This window comes from Carcharodon carcharias, chromosome 20 (genome assembly GCF_017639515.1).
Source record: "Carcharodon carcharias isolate sCarCar2 chromosome 20, sCarCar2.pri, whole genome shotgun sequence".
NCBI classification, from domain to species: Eukaryota; Metazoa; Chordata; class Chondrichthyes; order Lamniformes; family Lamnidae; genus Carcharodon; species Carcharodon carcharias.
In genome coordinates this window covers 110791085-110807522 of record NC_054486.1, presented here as the reverse complement: position 1 = coordinate 110807522, position 16438 = coordinate 110791085, and the positions used below count along the sequence as shown (strand labels likewise).

At 46.5% G+C, this 16438-nt stretch overlaps 1 protein-coding gene across 1 annotated transcript in view; it reads right to left on the bottom strand.

Moving 5' to 3' along the window:
• Positions 1-234: 234 nt before the first annotated feature.
• The window catches only part of LOC121292383 (coiled-coil domain-containing protein 170-like), a 50976-nt gene continuing 34772 nt past the window's right edge, over positions 235-16438 (bottom strand). Inside the window, exons 10-13 of the mRNA XM_041214232.1 lie at positions 14697-14870; positions 9487-9726; positions 6387-6623; positions 235-519 (exon numbers count right to left, since the gene is read on the bottom strand). Of these exons, the coding sequence (XP_041070166.1) occupies positions 235-519; positions 6387-6623; positions 9487-9726; positions 14697-14870 (936 nt within the window). The remainder of the gene's footprint in view (positions 520-6386; positions 6624-9486; positions 9727-14696; positions 14871-16438) is intronic.

Below are 16438 nucleotides of genomic sequence, written 5' to 3'. Positions count from 1 at the left end.
CAGTATGGAAGATGGTGAATTAAATGGACCTTGATTCTTTTATTATTGGCAATGCCTACATTAACATGCACTCACAAGGACACTTGCAAAAATCTGTATACATGTGATGACCATGGACACACACTTATCCACTCCCACATATATCAGGGGAGTGTTTGGAGGGGAGGAGGGGTTTGGGGGGGGTTGAGAGTGTAGCTGGGGGTACAGGGGCTTTAAACTATGTAGGAGGGAAATTCACCGGGCAGCCCTGCTGTAGTTCCTGAGCAGAGAGCTGGGTTGAGACCTGCGCTGGTCCCAGTCGGAAGGAGGGCTGGGTGCGGGCTGGAAGCCTACGTATCTGACTCCGATTCCATCGCTGCTGCCTCGCAGCGAGTTGTCCGAGTGGAGCGGTTTTGGGCTGCGGCTTCGCTGAGTCTGTACGAGGCTCTTCAACTGAAGATAGATCCTCTCGTCGGGAACAGCCATGCTGTTTGTGTCAAACCCCAGAGCTCTTGTTACAAACTCACGGAAATCCACCAACTGCAAAAACAAACATCGACATCAGACTTGGCTGAAGGTCACCAATCATCATTACTGTTTCCAATTCATTCTCAGATGTGAGCGTCACTGGAAAAATTGGCATTTACTAAGAGAGGCCAGTGATGTCCTTCATCTTGAACTGCTGTAGTCCGTTTGGTCCTGTCACTCTTTGCAACATCTTTTCTCAGTACAATGGAATGCACAGGCACGTTGCTGTGAATCTAGAGTCACATTGAGGCCCAGACCGAGTAACAGTGGCAGATTTGAAACAAACAAGATTCTGAGGGGGTGGGGGGGTGGGGGTTGACTGTGTAGATACTGAGGGGATATTTAGGATGTTTTCCCCTCACGGGGGAATCTAGAACTAGGGGGCGTAGCTTCAAAATTAAGGCAGAGATAAGGAGGAATTTCTTCTCTCAGAGGGTCGTTAATCTGTGGAATTCTCTTTCCAGAGAGCAGCGGAGGCTGGGTCATTGAATATATTCAAGGCTGAGTTAGGCAGATTTTCAATTGACAGGGGAGTCAATGGTTATGGGGGGGCAGGCAGGATATGGATTTAAGACAACAATGGCGGAGCAGGTTCGAGGTGCCAAATTACCGATTTCAGCTCCTATTCCTGATGATCTAATGCTCTTATTTCCTTTCCTAAAGGACATTAATTGCCCAACGCGTTAGTTGAGTGGAGTGTAAATTTGAACAGAGTGCTGGGAGTTGGGTGAGTGAGGGAGTCTTAATCTCTTTCTAAAAATCTAATTTTGTTTGTGTTTAACGTCTCACTTGAAATTTACTGTTTAAATTCTAAATTTCACCTAGGCTTAAGCTCTCCACTGGAGAGCAGCTGAAGTTAGTTGATTAAGGAAACTAACTTAAATTTGTATTTTCTGTACCTGGGCCTGAACTAACTCTTTCAGAGTCTATAAATACAGGTGTCTCGGTGCTCCCTAGCTCTAGAGTGCAATGTGAACAGAGTGCTGGGAGTTGGGTGAGTGAGGTGGAGAGGGGAAGGAGATAGACTCATAGACGTTTACAGCACAGAAGGAGGCCATTCAGCCCATCATGTCCACGCCGGTCAACAAAGATCTGACTACACCAACCCCATTTTCCAGCCCTTGGCCCATAGCCCCGGAGACTATGGCAATGGAAGTGAATATCTAAATGCTCCTTAAATGTTACAAGGTGCTCCTTTGCCTTTTCTAAATTTTTCACCCTGTAGGAATTGGTTCTTACTCTATTACAGGGGAAGAAGCTCACTGTTTGGTGATTATCTGGTGAGCGGTTAAGGTCTATTCTATTCCTAAGATTTAAAATAGTACAGGAGCTGGTGGAATGGTTAAGAAAACATATTAAAAAGGAAAACAAATAACTGAATGATATAATTAAGCAGCTCATTAAAAAACACATTAAGAATGGGCAGGACGGGTGATGTATCACAGCTGCAGCATGTGGAGCTCCAGGAAGTCAGTGTGATTCAGGGCAAACACGTCTGCAGTCAATGTTTGCAGCTCAAGCAGCTTCGGCTCAGAGTCAGTGAGCTGGAGGCTGAGCTGCAGACAGTGTGATGCAGCAGGGAGGGGGCAAGTTACCTCAACGCTTTGTATCAAGAGGCGGTCACACCCCTTAGGATAGGGTCTTCTGATTTGGTTAGTGGTCCGGGACAGGAGGGTGTGACTGTGAGTGAGGCAGGAGTGCAGGAGCCTCAGCCCTTGCAAATGTTTGACAAGTTTCAGGCTCTCTCAGCTTGTTTGGATGGGAGTGGGAGCTGCAGGATGAATGAGCAAACTGACCATGGCACCGCGGTACAGAAAGCCTTTCGAGTAGGGGGATGTCAGGAAAATGAAATAATTTTCATAATGTTATTGGAATTTATTGTAAGGATAGGAAGTGTGTGTGTGTGTGTGTGTGTGTGTGTGTGACTTAATTGAATTAAGGGCAGCTAGTCTGAAGGTTTTGATGTGTCAGAGGAGAAGCTAGATTTGAAATGTTAAATGGGTAAAGATGGTTAAGGTTGTAGAATGTGAGGTGTAAAAAGGAAAATTTGCATCTTTAGATAGACCCAAGTAGTGAATTTCAAAGAGGTGGAATGGTGTTATACCTGGCCAACAGAGGCTAAGCCAAACAGTGTGTTTATTTTTCCCAAAGCTTACTGATAAAATTGGTACAATGAAAGGTTTTTATTATTAGAAAAGTAGAGTTGAAAAGACACATTGGGACAATGGGATTTACATTAAAAAGGGAGAAACCTGTATAAAAGAGATGAGGTTATGTGTAAGGAAAGAAGGCGTTTTTAAGATCTGACACATGTGTGAAAAGCCTCCAGCATCTAAGCCTCAAGCTGCTGTCTACTAAGAACTGAATCTGAGAAAAACTCACTTTGAACTCGACTATTGAGGATATCGTGTTTCTTTGCCTGACTCATTTAAAATCTGTGTGTTTTACTGTTGCCTTAATGGGGCTGTAACTGGGAGTTAGATTAATCAGGGGAGCTGGGAGTTATCATAGTAGTAATTTGCAGACCTATGTATTGGCTTAAAATCATTTCTTCTATTAACAAAGGTTTAATTTAGTTTTGTAAGAAACCTATAAGACTCGGTGGCCTTATTGCTACTGAATTCAAGACATGCATCTCAAAATAAATACAACTTGTAAAATAGTTGTGGCAGTTGTTTCAAGTTTCCCTCTGGGATTTGAACAGCTCAGCATTTACCATCCGCTGTGGCATAACAGCGGAGCAAAAGAGAATGTAGTTTAGTAGGAGAGAGTATAGTGAGGAGGATTGACACTGTTCTCTGCAGCAAAGAGCAAGTCCAGACAGCTGTGTTGCCTGCCTGGTGCCAGGGTTCAGGACATCTACTCAGGGCTGGAGAGGAGCTTGGAATGGGAAGGGATGGGGGATTCAGTTGTCACAGTCCATGTAGGTACCAATGACATAGGCAGGACAAGGAAGGAGGTTCTACATTGTCAGTATGAGAAGTTAGGCACCAAATTAAGAAGCAGAACCTCAAAGGTAATAATATCCGGATTATTACCTGGGCCACCTGCAAAGTGGCATAGGGCAAATAAGATTAGAGAGATGAATGTGTGGCTTAAAGATTGGTGTGGGAGAAGTGGCTTCTGCTTCATGGGGCATTGGCACCAGTGCTGGGGAAAGTGAGATCTGTACCGTCGGAGCGGTGCTGGGAAGGTTTTAAACTAAGCAGTGGGGGCAAGGGATCAAATTTGGGAAGCTGTGGTAAATCAAAGAGTAGAGACAAGGCAAGAGAGACAAGTATTAATATGGTAAATTATAACAAACCATCACAGGAAGGGGCAAAGAGTATAAATCTTAGAGGAAGTCAGCAAATAAGGCTTGACGCTACAAAAATAACAGAAAGGACAAAACTAAAGGCTCTGTATCTGAATGCATGTAGCATTCGAAATAAAACAGGTGAACTGATAGGGTAAATAGAAATAAGTAAGTACGATCTAATAGCCATTACAGAGACATGGCTACAGAATGACATAGACTGGGACCTGAAAATCAAAGGACACATAATATTTAGGAAGGACAGGGTGCTATGAAAAGGTGAAGGGGTGGCTCTGTTAATTAATGATGGTATTAGCACATAGGGAAAATCACAGAATCACAGAATGTTAGAACTATTATTAAAGACATTATAGCAGGGCACTTAGATAAATTCAAGGTAATCAGGCAGAGTCAACATGGTCTTATGAGAGGGAAATCATGATTAATCCATTTATTGGAGTTCTTTGAAGAAGTAGCATGTGCTGTGGATAAAGGGGAACCAGTGTATGTGCTGTACTTAGATTTCCAGAAGGCATTTGATAAGGTGCCACATCGAAGGTTATTGCAGAAAATAAAAGCTCATGGTATAGGGGGTAACTTATTGGCACGGATAGAAGAGAGTAGTAGGCATAAGTGGATCATCTTCTGATTGGCAAGATGTAATGAGTGGTGTGCCACAGGGATCAGTGCTGGGGTCTCACTTTTTATAATTTATATAAATCGCTTGGATAAAGGAACTGAAGGTATGAGTGCTAAATTTGCAGATGACACAAAGAAAAGAAGTAAATTGTGAGGAGGACATAAGGAGGCTACAAAGGGATATAGGGAGGTTAAGTGAGTGAGCAAAGATCTGGCAAATGGACTATAATGTGGGAAAATGTGAAATTGTCCATTTTAGGAGGAAGAATAAAAATGAAGCTTATTACCTAAATGGTGAGAGATTGCAGAGCTCTGAGATGCAGAGGGATCTGGGTGTCCTAGTGCATGAATCACAAAAGGCTGGTATGCAGGTACAGCAGGTAATTAGGAAGCTCATAGAATGTTATCATTTATTGCGAGGGGAACTGAATACAAAAATAGGGAGCTTATGCTTCAGTTATACAGGGCATTGTTGAGACCACATCTGGAGTATACCATACAGTACTGGTCTCCTTATTTAAGGAAGGATGTAAATGTGTTGGAAGCAGTTCAGAGAAAGTTTACTGGACTAATAGCTGGAATGGGTGGGTTGTCTTATGAGGAAAGGTTGGACAGGTTAGGCTTGTATCCGCTGGAGTTAAGAAGCATAAGAGGCAACTCGGTTGAACCATATAAGATCCTGAGGAGTCTTGACAGGGTGGATGTGCAGAGGATGTTTCCTCTTGTGGGAGAATCTAGAACAACGGGTCACTGTTTAAAAATAAAGGGTCGTCCATTTAAGATGGAGATGAGGAGAATTTTCTCTCAGAGTGTTGTGAGTCCTTGGAACTCTCTTCCTCAAAAGGCGGTGGAAGCAGAGCCTTTGAATATTTTTAAGGCAGAGCTAGATAGATTCTCGATAAGCAAGGGGGCGAAAGGCAGGCAGGAGGTTACAATCAGGTCAGCCATGGTCATATTGAATGTGGAGCAGGCTCGAGGGGCCAAGTGGCCTATTCCTGCTCCTAGTTCATATGTTAGTTTGTTCTTATGAAAATTCGATAGTTTCATGGGCAGTTCTGCTGACCCCAGCTTCTCATTTCTCCTCTCAGCAAAATCCAACCCTTTGATGTCTAGTCTCATCAACAACAACAACAGCTTGTATTTATATAGCCCCTTTTACATAGTAAAACTTTCTAATTAGGTGCTTCACAGGAGCTTTATCAAACACAGTTTGACTCTGAGCTGCATGAGGAGATGTTAGAAGAGTGGACTTTTGTAGTATTGGGTGATGGGCTGTGGGTGTCACTGGCAAGATCAACATGTGTTGCCCATCCCTAATTGCCCTTGAACTGAGTTGCTTGCTAGGCTATTTCAAAGGGTGGTTAAGAGTCAACCACATCACTGTGGGTCTGGAGTCACACGTAGGCCAGACCAGGTGAGGATAGCAGATTTCCTTCCCTAAAGGGACATTAGTAAATCAAATGGGTTTTTAATGACAATTGATGATAGTTTCATGGTCACCATTAGTGAGACTAGTGTTATATTCCAGATTTATTAATTGAATTCAAATTCCACCAGCAGCTGTGATGGGATTTGAACCCATGTCCCCCAGAGCACTTTGAATTACTCACCCAGTGACAATTTGTCTAAGCCACCATCTTTCCCCCAACACCCAAAGCTTCATGAAAGAGGCAGGTTTTAAGGAGCATTTTAAAGGAGGAGAGAGAGAGAGAGCCGGAGACAATGGAGAGATTTTAAAACAAGGATGAGAATTTTAAAATTGTAGCTTTGCCACATCAGGAATGAGGACAGGTTGAATGCAGGGACTTGGTGTCAGTTAGGAAGTAGACAGCAGAGTTTTGGATGAGCTGTTGTTTACAGAGGCTGGGATGTTGACCAGGAGAGCATTGGAATAGTCGATTCTTGAGGAAATGAAAATAATACAAACTCCCCCTCGCAAACTCACCTGTCTCTCTCTCTGTGCTACCTCGTGCAGCGCTCTCTTTGTAGAACGGAGTTCATTACCTAGAGCTGTCAGTGTGTTCTGTGTCTGCTCATTCCTGTCCCAGGCCCCGTGTTCTGCCTGGTCCAGCTCCGATCTAAGGGTCACCACCTTCTGAGCTGCTTTTTCCTTTATGGCCTCCAGTTTTTCTAGGGATTCACTCAACTTCTCGATCGTCCTGCTCTGTTCCTTGGTCGTTGCCTTTGGGAAGATTACCAGTTGACAGGATTTATTTGGAACCCAGCTTCCCCTCCAGGGGTACAGTGGGTGAATATCCCTCCCTTGCCCAGTGGGTTACTCAACCACACAGATTACAAAGGTTGCTGATTCACTGTGGCAACACAGGCTGGATAAAGTTGTATAACATTTGGTGATCACCTCTGACCCTTGGTTGGTGTGTGTGTGTGTGTGTTTGTGTGTGTTTGTGTGTGTGTACATGTACATGTGAGTGTGTGTGAGTGAGTGAGTGTGTGTGTGTGTGTGAGAATGTGTGTGAGAGAGTGTGTGTGCACCTGTGTGTGTGAGTGAGTGTGTGTGTGTGTGTGTGTACCTGTGTGTATACCTCTGTGTGTGTATGTACCTCTTGCATGTGAGTGAGTGTGTGTGTGTGAAACTGTGTGTATACCTGTGTGTGTGTGTGTGTGTGTGTGTGTACCTCTGTGTGTGTGCATGTACCTCTGTATGTGTGTATGAGAGAGAGAGAGTGTGTGTGTACCTGTGTGTGTGTACCTGTGTGTGTGTGTGTGTGTGTGTGTGTGTGCGTACGTGAGTGTGTGTACCTCTGTGTGTGTGTGTGTGTGTGTGTGTGTGTGTGTGTGTGTGCATACGTGAGTGTGTGTACCTCTGTGTGTGTGTGTGTACCTCTGTGTGTGAGTGAGTGTGTGTGTGTACCTGTGTGTGTACCTGCGTGTGTGTGTGTGTGTGTATGTGTGTGTGTGAGAGAGAGAGAGTGTGTACCTCTGTGTGTGTTTGTGTGTGTGCATGTACCTCTCTGTGTGTGTTTACCTCTGTGTGTGAGTCAGTGTGTGTGTGTGTGTATGTACCTGCGTGTATACCTGTGTGTGTGTGTACCTCTGTGTGTGTGTGTGTGTGTGTGTGTGTGTGTGTGTGTGTGTATGTACCTGTGTGTATACCTGTGTGTGTGTGTATACCTCTGTGTGTGTTTGTGTACGTGTGTGTGTGTGAGAGAGAGAGTGTGTGTGTGTACCTCAGTGTGTTGCGTGCATCTTTGTGAACATGTGTATTTTTTAAAATTCTTCCATGGGAGGTGGGTGTTGCTGGCAAGGCCGGCGTTTACTGCCCATCCCTAATTGTCCTTGAACTGAGTGGCTTGCTGGGCTATTTCAGAGGGCAGTTAAAAGTCATCCACATTACTGTGGGTCTGGAGTCACATGTAGGCCAGACCAGGAAGAGGCAACAGATTTCCTTCCCTAAAGGGTATTAGTGAACTGGATGGGTTTTTACAACAATCAGTGATTGTATCACTGAGACTACTTTTAATTCCACCAGCTGCTCCTGTGGGATTTATGGCATTAGCCTGGGCCTCTGGTTTACCTGTCTAGTGAGATTACTCGCTCTGTCACTATCTCCTCCCCACACCCCCATCAACATGTTTACACAAGTGTCTGATGATATAAAATAATAGTTTGCATTTCTATAGCAACTTTCACACCCTCAGGGCACCCCAAAGCACTAGTCAATTAGGTATATTTATTAAAGTGTAGTCATTGTTGTAATGTAGAAAACACAGCAGCCAATTTGTGCACAGCAAGATCCCACACACAGCGATGTGATAATGATCAGATCAGCTGTCTTAATGATGTTGATTGATGGATATATATTGGCAAGGACACTGAGGAGAACACCCCTATCCTTCTTCAAAAGAATGGCCTTGGGATCATTTACAGCTGAGGGGACAGATGGGGCCTCAGTTTAGCATTTCATTGGAAATACAGCACCTCCAACAGTGCAGCACTCCCCTCACAACTGCATTGGAAGGACCAGTCTGTATTTCTGTGCTCAAATCTCTGGGATGGGACGAGAGCTCACGACCTCTGACACGTGTACATGAATGCGTGGGATCATGGAGAGAAGCCAGATCCAAAAAAACTCAGTAGGATCCCATCTCCCTGCAGGATCCCTTCTCCCTGCAGGATCCCCTCTCCCTGCAGGATCACCTCTCCCTGCAGGACTCCCTCTCCCTGTCAGATCCACTCTCCCTGCCTGATCCCCTCTCATTGCAGGATCCCCTCTCCCTGAAGGATTCCATTTCCCTGCAGGATCCCTTCTCACTGCAGGAACTCCTCCCAACGTTGGATCCCCTCTCACTGGAGGATCTCCTCTTCCTGCAGGATCCCATCTCCCAGTCAGATCACCTCACCCTGCAGGATCACCTCTCCTTGCAGGATCACCTCTCCCTGCAGGATCCCCTCACTTTTCAGGATCCCCTCCCCTTGTCAGATCTCCTCTCACTGTTGGATCCCCCTTCCTGCAGGATTCCACCTCTCCACAAGATTCCCTCTCCCTGCAGGATCCCCTCCCCTGGAGGATCCCCTCTCACTGCAGGATCCCCTCACACCAGAAGATACCCTATCCCTGCAGGATCCCAAATCCCTGTTGGATCCCCTCTCATTGCAGGATCTCTGATCCCTGCAGGATTCTGCCTCCCTACAGGATTCCCTCTCCCTGCAGGAACCCCTCTCCCTGTTGGATACCCTCTCCCTGTCAGATCGCCTCTCCCTGCAAGATTCCCTCTCCCTGCAGGATCCCCTCTCCCTGTTGGATCCCCTCTCCCTGTCAGATCGCCTCTCCCTGCAAGATTCCCTCTCCCTGCAGGATCCCCTCTCCCTGTTGGATCCCCTCTCCCTGTCAGATCGCCTCTCCCTGCAAGATTCCCTGTCCCTGCAGGATCCCCTCTCCCTGCAGGATCCCCTCTCCCTGTTGGATCCTCTCTCACTGTCGGATCCCCTCTCCCTGCAGGATCCCTTCTCCCTGTTAGATCCCCCCTCCCTGCGGGATCCCCTCTCCCTGCAGGATCCCCTGATCACATTCAGACGATGCTCACTTTAAGGGTGGTGATTTCCATACACTTTGCTCTCAGATTCCGGTTGGTGATCTTTGCCTCGTTCAGCTCCTCCTGCAGCCTCTGCATTCTCTGCTGCAGTTTTGAAAGTGCCTTGTCCTTTACCCCATGTCCAGCCACACCCTCCAAGCTGGGTGTCCTTGCCTCCAGCTGGTCCAGTTTGGCAGTGAGGACTTCAACCTGACGTTTGCTGCTCACCAGCTTCTCTCTTTGAACAGTCACCTGTCAGACAGAAAGGTGATGATGTGACTGAGACAGGCACAATGTTTTCAAAATTAACAACACAGAAACTAGCCACTGGGCACAACCAGTTCATGTTGGCTCAAACAAAAACAGAAAATACTGGAAAAACTCAGCAGCTCTGGCAGCATCTGTGGAGAGAGAGAGAGACAGAGTTAACGTTTCGAGTCCGTATGACTCTTCCTCAGTTCATGTTGGTATTTATCCTACACATGAACAAATAATCTCGATTAAGTTTACCCATGTTTCTATTCTTTTGCAGGATGTGGGCTTCGCTGGCTGGGCCAGCATTTATTGCCCATCCCTAATTGCCCCTCAAGATGGTGGGGGTGAGTTGCCTTCTTGAGCCGCTGCAGTCCATTTGGTGTAGGTACACCCACAGTGCTGTTAGGGAGGGAGTTCCAGGATTTTGACCCAGCGACAGTGATATATTTCCAAGTCAGGATGGTGAGTGACTTGGAGGGGAACTTCCAGGTGGTGGTGTTCCCATGTGTCTGCTGCCCTTGTCCTTCTAGATGGTAGTACCTGTGTGTTTGGAAGGTGTTGTCAAAGGAGACTTGGTGAATTCCTGCAGTGCATCTTGTAGATGGTACACACTGCTGCTACTGTGCATCGGTGGTGGAGGGAGTGAATGTTTGTGGATGTGATGCCAATCAAGTGGGCTGCTTTGTCCTGGATGGTGTCAAGCTTCTTGAGCATTGTGGGAGCTGTGCTCATCCAGGCAAGTGGAGAGTATTCCATCACACTCCTGACTTGTGCCTTGTAGATGGTGGACAGATTTTGGGGAGTCAAGAGGTGAGTTACTCTCTGCAGGATTCCCAGCCTCTGACCTGCTCTTGTAGCCACAGTGTTTATATGGCTAGTCCAGTTCAGTTTCTGGTCAATGGTGACCCCCGGAAGCTGATAATGGGGGACTCAGCGATGCCATTGAATGTCAAGGGGAGATGGTCATTGCCTGGCACTTGTGTGGCATGAATGTTACTTGCCACTTGTCAACCCAAGCCTGGATATTGTCCAAGTCTTGCTGAATTTGGACATGGACTGCTTCAGTATCTGAGGAGTCATGAATGGTGCTGAACATTGTGCAATCATCAGCAAACATCCCCATTTCTGACGTTATGATGGAAGGAAGGTCATTGATGAAGCAGCTGAAGATGGTTGGGCCAAGGACACTGACCTGAGGAACTCCTGCAGTGATGTCCTCGAGCTGAGATGACTGACCTCCAACAACCACCACCATTTTTATATGTGTTAGGTATGACTCCAACCAGCGGAGAGTTTTCCCCCTGATTCTTACTGACTTTAATTTTACTACTGTTCCTCAATGTGGCCTTGATGTCCAGGACAGTTACTCTCACCTCACTTCTGGAGCTCACCTCTTTTGTCCAATTTTGGACCAAGGCCGTAATGTGGTCAGGAGCTGAGTGGCCCTGGTGGAACCCAAGTTGGGCGTCAGTGAGCAGGTTATTGATGAGCGAGTGTCACTTGAAAACACTGTTGATGACCCCTTCTATCACTTTGATGATGCTTGAGAGTAGATTGATGGGCCAGTAATTGGCCATGTTGTAGTTGTCCTGCTTTTTGTAGACACAACATACTCTCTGGGCAGTTTTCCACATAGCCGGGTAGATGCCAGTGTTGTAGCCATCCTGGAACAGCTTGGCTAGGGGTGCAGCAAGTTCTGGAGCACAAATCTTCAGCTTGACAGCTGGAATATTGTCAGGGCCCATAGCCTTTGCAGTATCCAGCGCCTTCAGCCATATCTTGATATCACGTGGAGTGAATCGAGTTGGCTGAAGACTGGCATCTGTGACCTCAGAAGGAGGCTGAGTTGGATCATCCACTCGGCACTTCTGGCTGAAGGTACTTGCAGATGCTTTATCTTTATCTTTTGCATTGATGTGCTGGGCTCCCCCATCATTGAGGATGAGGATATTTGTGAAGCCCCCTCCTCCTGTTAGTTGTTCAATTGTCCATCACCATTCATGACTCAATGTGACAGGACTGCAGAGTTTAGATCTGATCCGTTGGTTGTGGAATCACTTCACTTTATCATTTGCTGCTTATGCTGTTTGGCACACAAGTTGTCCTGTGTTGTAGCTTCACCAGGTTGACACTTCATTTTTAGGTATGCCTGGTGCTGCTCCTGACGTGCCCTCCTGCACTCTTCATTGAACCAGTGTTGATCCCCTGGCTTGATGGTAATGGTAGAGTGGGGGATATGCTGGGCCATGAGGTTACAGATTGTGTTCAAGTACAATTCTGCTGCTGCTGATGGCCCACAGCACCTCATGGATGCCCAGCCTTGAGTTGCTAGATCTGTTTGAAATCTATCCCATTTAGCACGGTGGTAGCGACACACAACACGATGGAGGGTATCCTCAATGTGAAGACATCTTCTCCATAAAAAACTGTGCGGTGGTCACTCCCACCAATACTGTCATGGACAGATGCATCTGCGACTGATAGATTGGTGAAGGTGAGGTCAAAGAAGTTCTTTTTATCTCTTGTTGGTTCCCAGTCTGTCAGCTCCGTCCTCCAAGACTTAGCCAGATGTGTCAGTAATGGTGTTACTGAGCCTATTCTGGTGATGCTTCTTCCGAGCAGTTTTCAGGTGAGTGACGGTGATGATCAGCAGCAGTTTCCTTACAAAATGTTTGACCTGATCCCATGAGACCTCAGTGTCCAGAATCAATACTGAGGAGTCCCATAGCCACTTCCTCCTGTATTGCCACCTTGGGATACTGTCTGTAAGGTATAATTCAGTGAGTATGACTTTCTGTTTGAGTTGGCTGCGGGACAACTCCCCCCAAGTTTGGCACAAGCCCCCAGATGTTTGTAAAGACTGGGTTGAGCGAGTTGAATGTGTACCTGTCCTGTCCAGTGCCTGGGTTGATACTGGGTAGCACATCCCAACTTATTCTTATTAGATTTTTTTCACGGCAATTTGATATAAACTGAATGGCTTCCTGAGCCATTTCAGAGTAAAGCCCATTGAGTGGGTCTGGAGTTAGAGACAGGACAGATTGGGTAAGGTTGGCAGATTTCCTTCCCTCAAGGACAGGAGTGAATGAGCTGGGCCTCACACTCAGAGCCTCACTCTCTCTGGTCCAGATCCAAAACAGTTTCCTGAAAACTTTCATCTTTATGCGAGAAAAGCTTTGCTTCTTCAAACCTTGATGCCTGTTCCTCCCCCAAAGGTCAGAGTTATTACTGAACCCCAGCAACAACAACATTAAAACTGTTATTTACCTCATCACAACTAGTGACTTGATACACCTGATTACTATGGATTTAGAAAGCAGGGGCCTTTATCAGTGACATCTATCCTCTGCCCACAAATTACTCAGAAAATGTAATGACATTTTCCTTCTGTGCTCAAAAGTGTATTAAATATCACACCTGCAGCTGTCGCACTGAGTGTGACCCTTTCACCAAGGAGCCCCTGCTCTCCATACAGCTGGGGACCAGGCAGTGGAAAAGGAATCAGCTCAAATCTGGAATAGCCGTGTTCTAACTACCCAGGAAGACTTGAAAATGAGAGACTGTACTGAGGAGGATGGAGGAGGGATATGGTTATTTTTAAAAAGTACTCAATGTTCTTGTGTAACAACGTAGTTGTTAAGGAGAAGATTGAATCTTACTAGGAGGCTACAGCACATTTTACCAAACGGATCATCTATTGCCTCCTGTCGGTTAGAAAATGAACAAAATGATCTCCAGCATTTTGTTCTTTACACACCAGCGAACTGCTGTGGAGTCTGTACACTGGTTGGGATTTTTCTCTCTTACCTCAAGGCTTTGCTTAGATTGTCCGGGTGAACCCTCTGCTCAGCCAACTGTGGGTTGAAAATCACCCAAACCGACACAATGCCCTGAATTTTACCTTTGGCAGGTGCGTGCGATTGGTGGGCTTCGGAGCGTCCAGGAACCGGCCATCAACCACCACCCCCATCTCCTGCAATTGGACACCCGATCAGGGCGAGAGCGAACCCACCCAGGGGAGTAACATTCTGCCCATTCTGTGATCCATTGGACAGTTAATAGAGATGCTTCAGGATCTGAGCAGAAAGATGTAATTCCATATAGCTGATAATGCCAAGGGAACTGGGCTCCTTCCTATTTCATCAAACACTCCCAGGACAGATACAACACAGGGTTAGATACAGAGTAAAGCTCCCTCTACACTGTCCCCATCAAACACTCCCAGGGCAGGTACAGCACAGGGTTAGATACAGAGTAAATCTCCTTCAATACTGTCCCCATCAAACACTCCCAGGACAGGTACAGCACGGGGTTAGATACAGAGTAAAGCTTCTACTATACTGTCCCCATCAAACACTCCCAGGACAGGTACAGCACGGGGTTAGATACAGAGTAAAGCTCCCTCTACACTGTCCCCATCAAACACTCCCAGGGCAGGTACAGCATGGGGTTAGATACAGAGTAAAGCTCGCTCTATACTGTCCCCATCAAACACTCCCAGGGCAGATACAGCACGGGGTTAGGTACAGAGTAAAGCTCCCTCGACACTGTCCCCATCAAACACTCCCAGGACAGGTACAGCACGGGGTTAGATACAGAGTAAAGCTCCCTCTACACTGCCCCCATCTAGCACTCCCAGGACAGGTACAGCACGGGGTTAGATACAGAGTAAAGCTCCCTCTACACTGTCCCCATCAAACACTCCCAGGACAGGTACAGCACGGGGTTAGATACAGAGTAAAACTCTTGCTGAATGAGTCTAAATCTATGCACAAACTTTAATCCAGTTTGGGATCACATTTTTGATGTGATTCTGATTGGAATTAAGAGAAACATTTCATGCTGCTCTTTTAAGCAGTTAGAGTGTGGAATATTCTGTAAGTTCTCAGGTCCTCACTATGTTCTAGTACTTTCTAAAGCTTCACTTTACAGTGAAACCCATGCCATAGGTTACAACCAACACAAACCTTCTTCTGTAGAATGTGCAGGAGCTCCTGGTTGTCACCGAGACTCTTGGCCTCTAACTCGGTGAGCTGCTGAGCCCTGGCCAACAGCTGCTGGCTCTGAGACTCCCAGCCATCCAGCAACATGTCCTGTTCAACCTTCATCCTCTCTGCCAGCTGCTGCAGGAAGTTCATGCGCTGAAATGGAACAAAATACTTGAAATAAAAACCAAAACTGCTGGAAATACGCAGCAGGTCAGGCAGCATCTGTGCAGAGAGAAACACAGAGTTATTTTACAGATCAATGACTTTTCATCAATTCCAGCATTTCCTGGTTTTACTTCAGATTTCCAGGATCTGCAGCATTTTGCCTTGACATCAGTGGCTCAGTAAAACATTTCCGAGACAAAGAGTAGAGATAAATAAACAGCGAGAGGAGTTGGTGGGCCATGTTTCAGTCCAATGTGGTGTTACAAAATACTCACAGCACAGAAACAGGCCATTCAGCCCACAGGTTCAAGCCAGTGAGTCTGCTCACACCCCCTCTTCATGTCACTCCATCAGCATATCCTTCCATTTCCTTCTCCCTCATGAGTCTTTCCGGCTTCCTCCATAACATGTCAATGCTATTTAACACCCTGCACCCTTCCACATTGTAACCACTCTCTGGATGAACTTACCCCTTAATTCCCTTTTGGATTTATTGGTGACCATCTCACATTTATAGCTCAGCTCTTCTTCCGGTCCATCCTTGGACATCTTTCTCTGCAGCTTTTGGCAGTGACTCCATGGGCAGAATTGTGCCCGCGGTTGGGGTTGCTCGGCGGGGGGGGGGGGTGAGGGCGAGGGTGGTCAGGAAGCTGACCACCGCCCGCGATCGGCACCGGACTGCAATTTCACGCTGTGGTCAGTGCTGCCTGTGTGGTTGTGTGTGGGGTGGGGGAAAAGGGCGAGCGGGCCCAGTGCGAATTTCAGGCACGCCGGCGAGTAGGCGCTGCATAACCTCTCCCTGAGGCACGGAGCTGTGCGTCAGGGAGATGGAGAGAAATGACAAAAAAGTAAAAAATAAAAATGTACTGAAACATGGGTCCCCTCTGTCAATGAGCGGCTGACATGTTATTAATGAAAAATAAAAGTATTTTGGTTTATTTTTATTTGCTGTTGGAAACCTCATCCTGCCTGTGGATGAGGTTTCCAAAAACCTTTTCGCCCGCCCGCCGCCTGTAAGGTTGGACAGGCAGCAAAACATTCATTTTAATTACTTAATGGCCTTAACAGGCCTCTTAATTGTCACCGGGTGCACCGCCAGCTCTGGCGCTCGCCCGTCAACTGAACGATCGCGTGACAGCGTGTTGACATCGGTACACTCGGACAACATCAACACGCGTCATTTCATGCTCGATGTGGGTCAGGCGCGTGCACACCCACTGGTTGAAAATTTCTGCCCTATGTCTTTTTTTGTAAAATGGAGAGGAGAGATGTGCAAAGTCCCTCCAGCGTGGTCCAACTAAGGTTCTATACAAGTCTAAGCTGCCTTCTCAGTTATACTGCACTAGAAATGAACCCCAGTTACTGAAACACTCAAGAGCAAAGGGTCTAGAAGAGGTCAGCAACCTGTGACTCTGGAGCCTGAGGCTCATTGAGCACTCGTGTACAGTTCCTGACCTTGATACATCGGACCCATTATTTCTCATTGTCAATTTTTAGCTAAGAGTTTTCTAAACATGTTTATAATTTTAAAAGAATGTCAGCTGTCTAAAAACCTC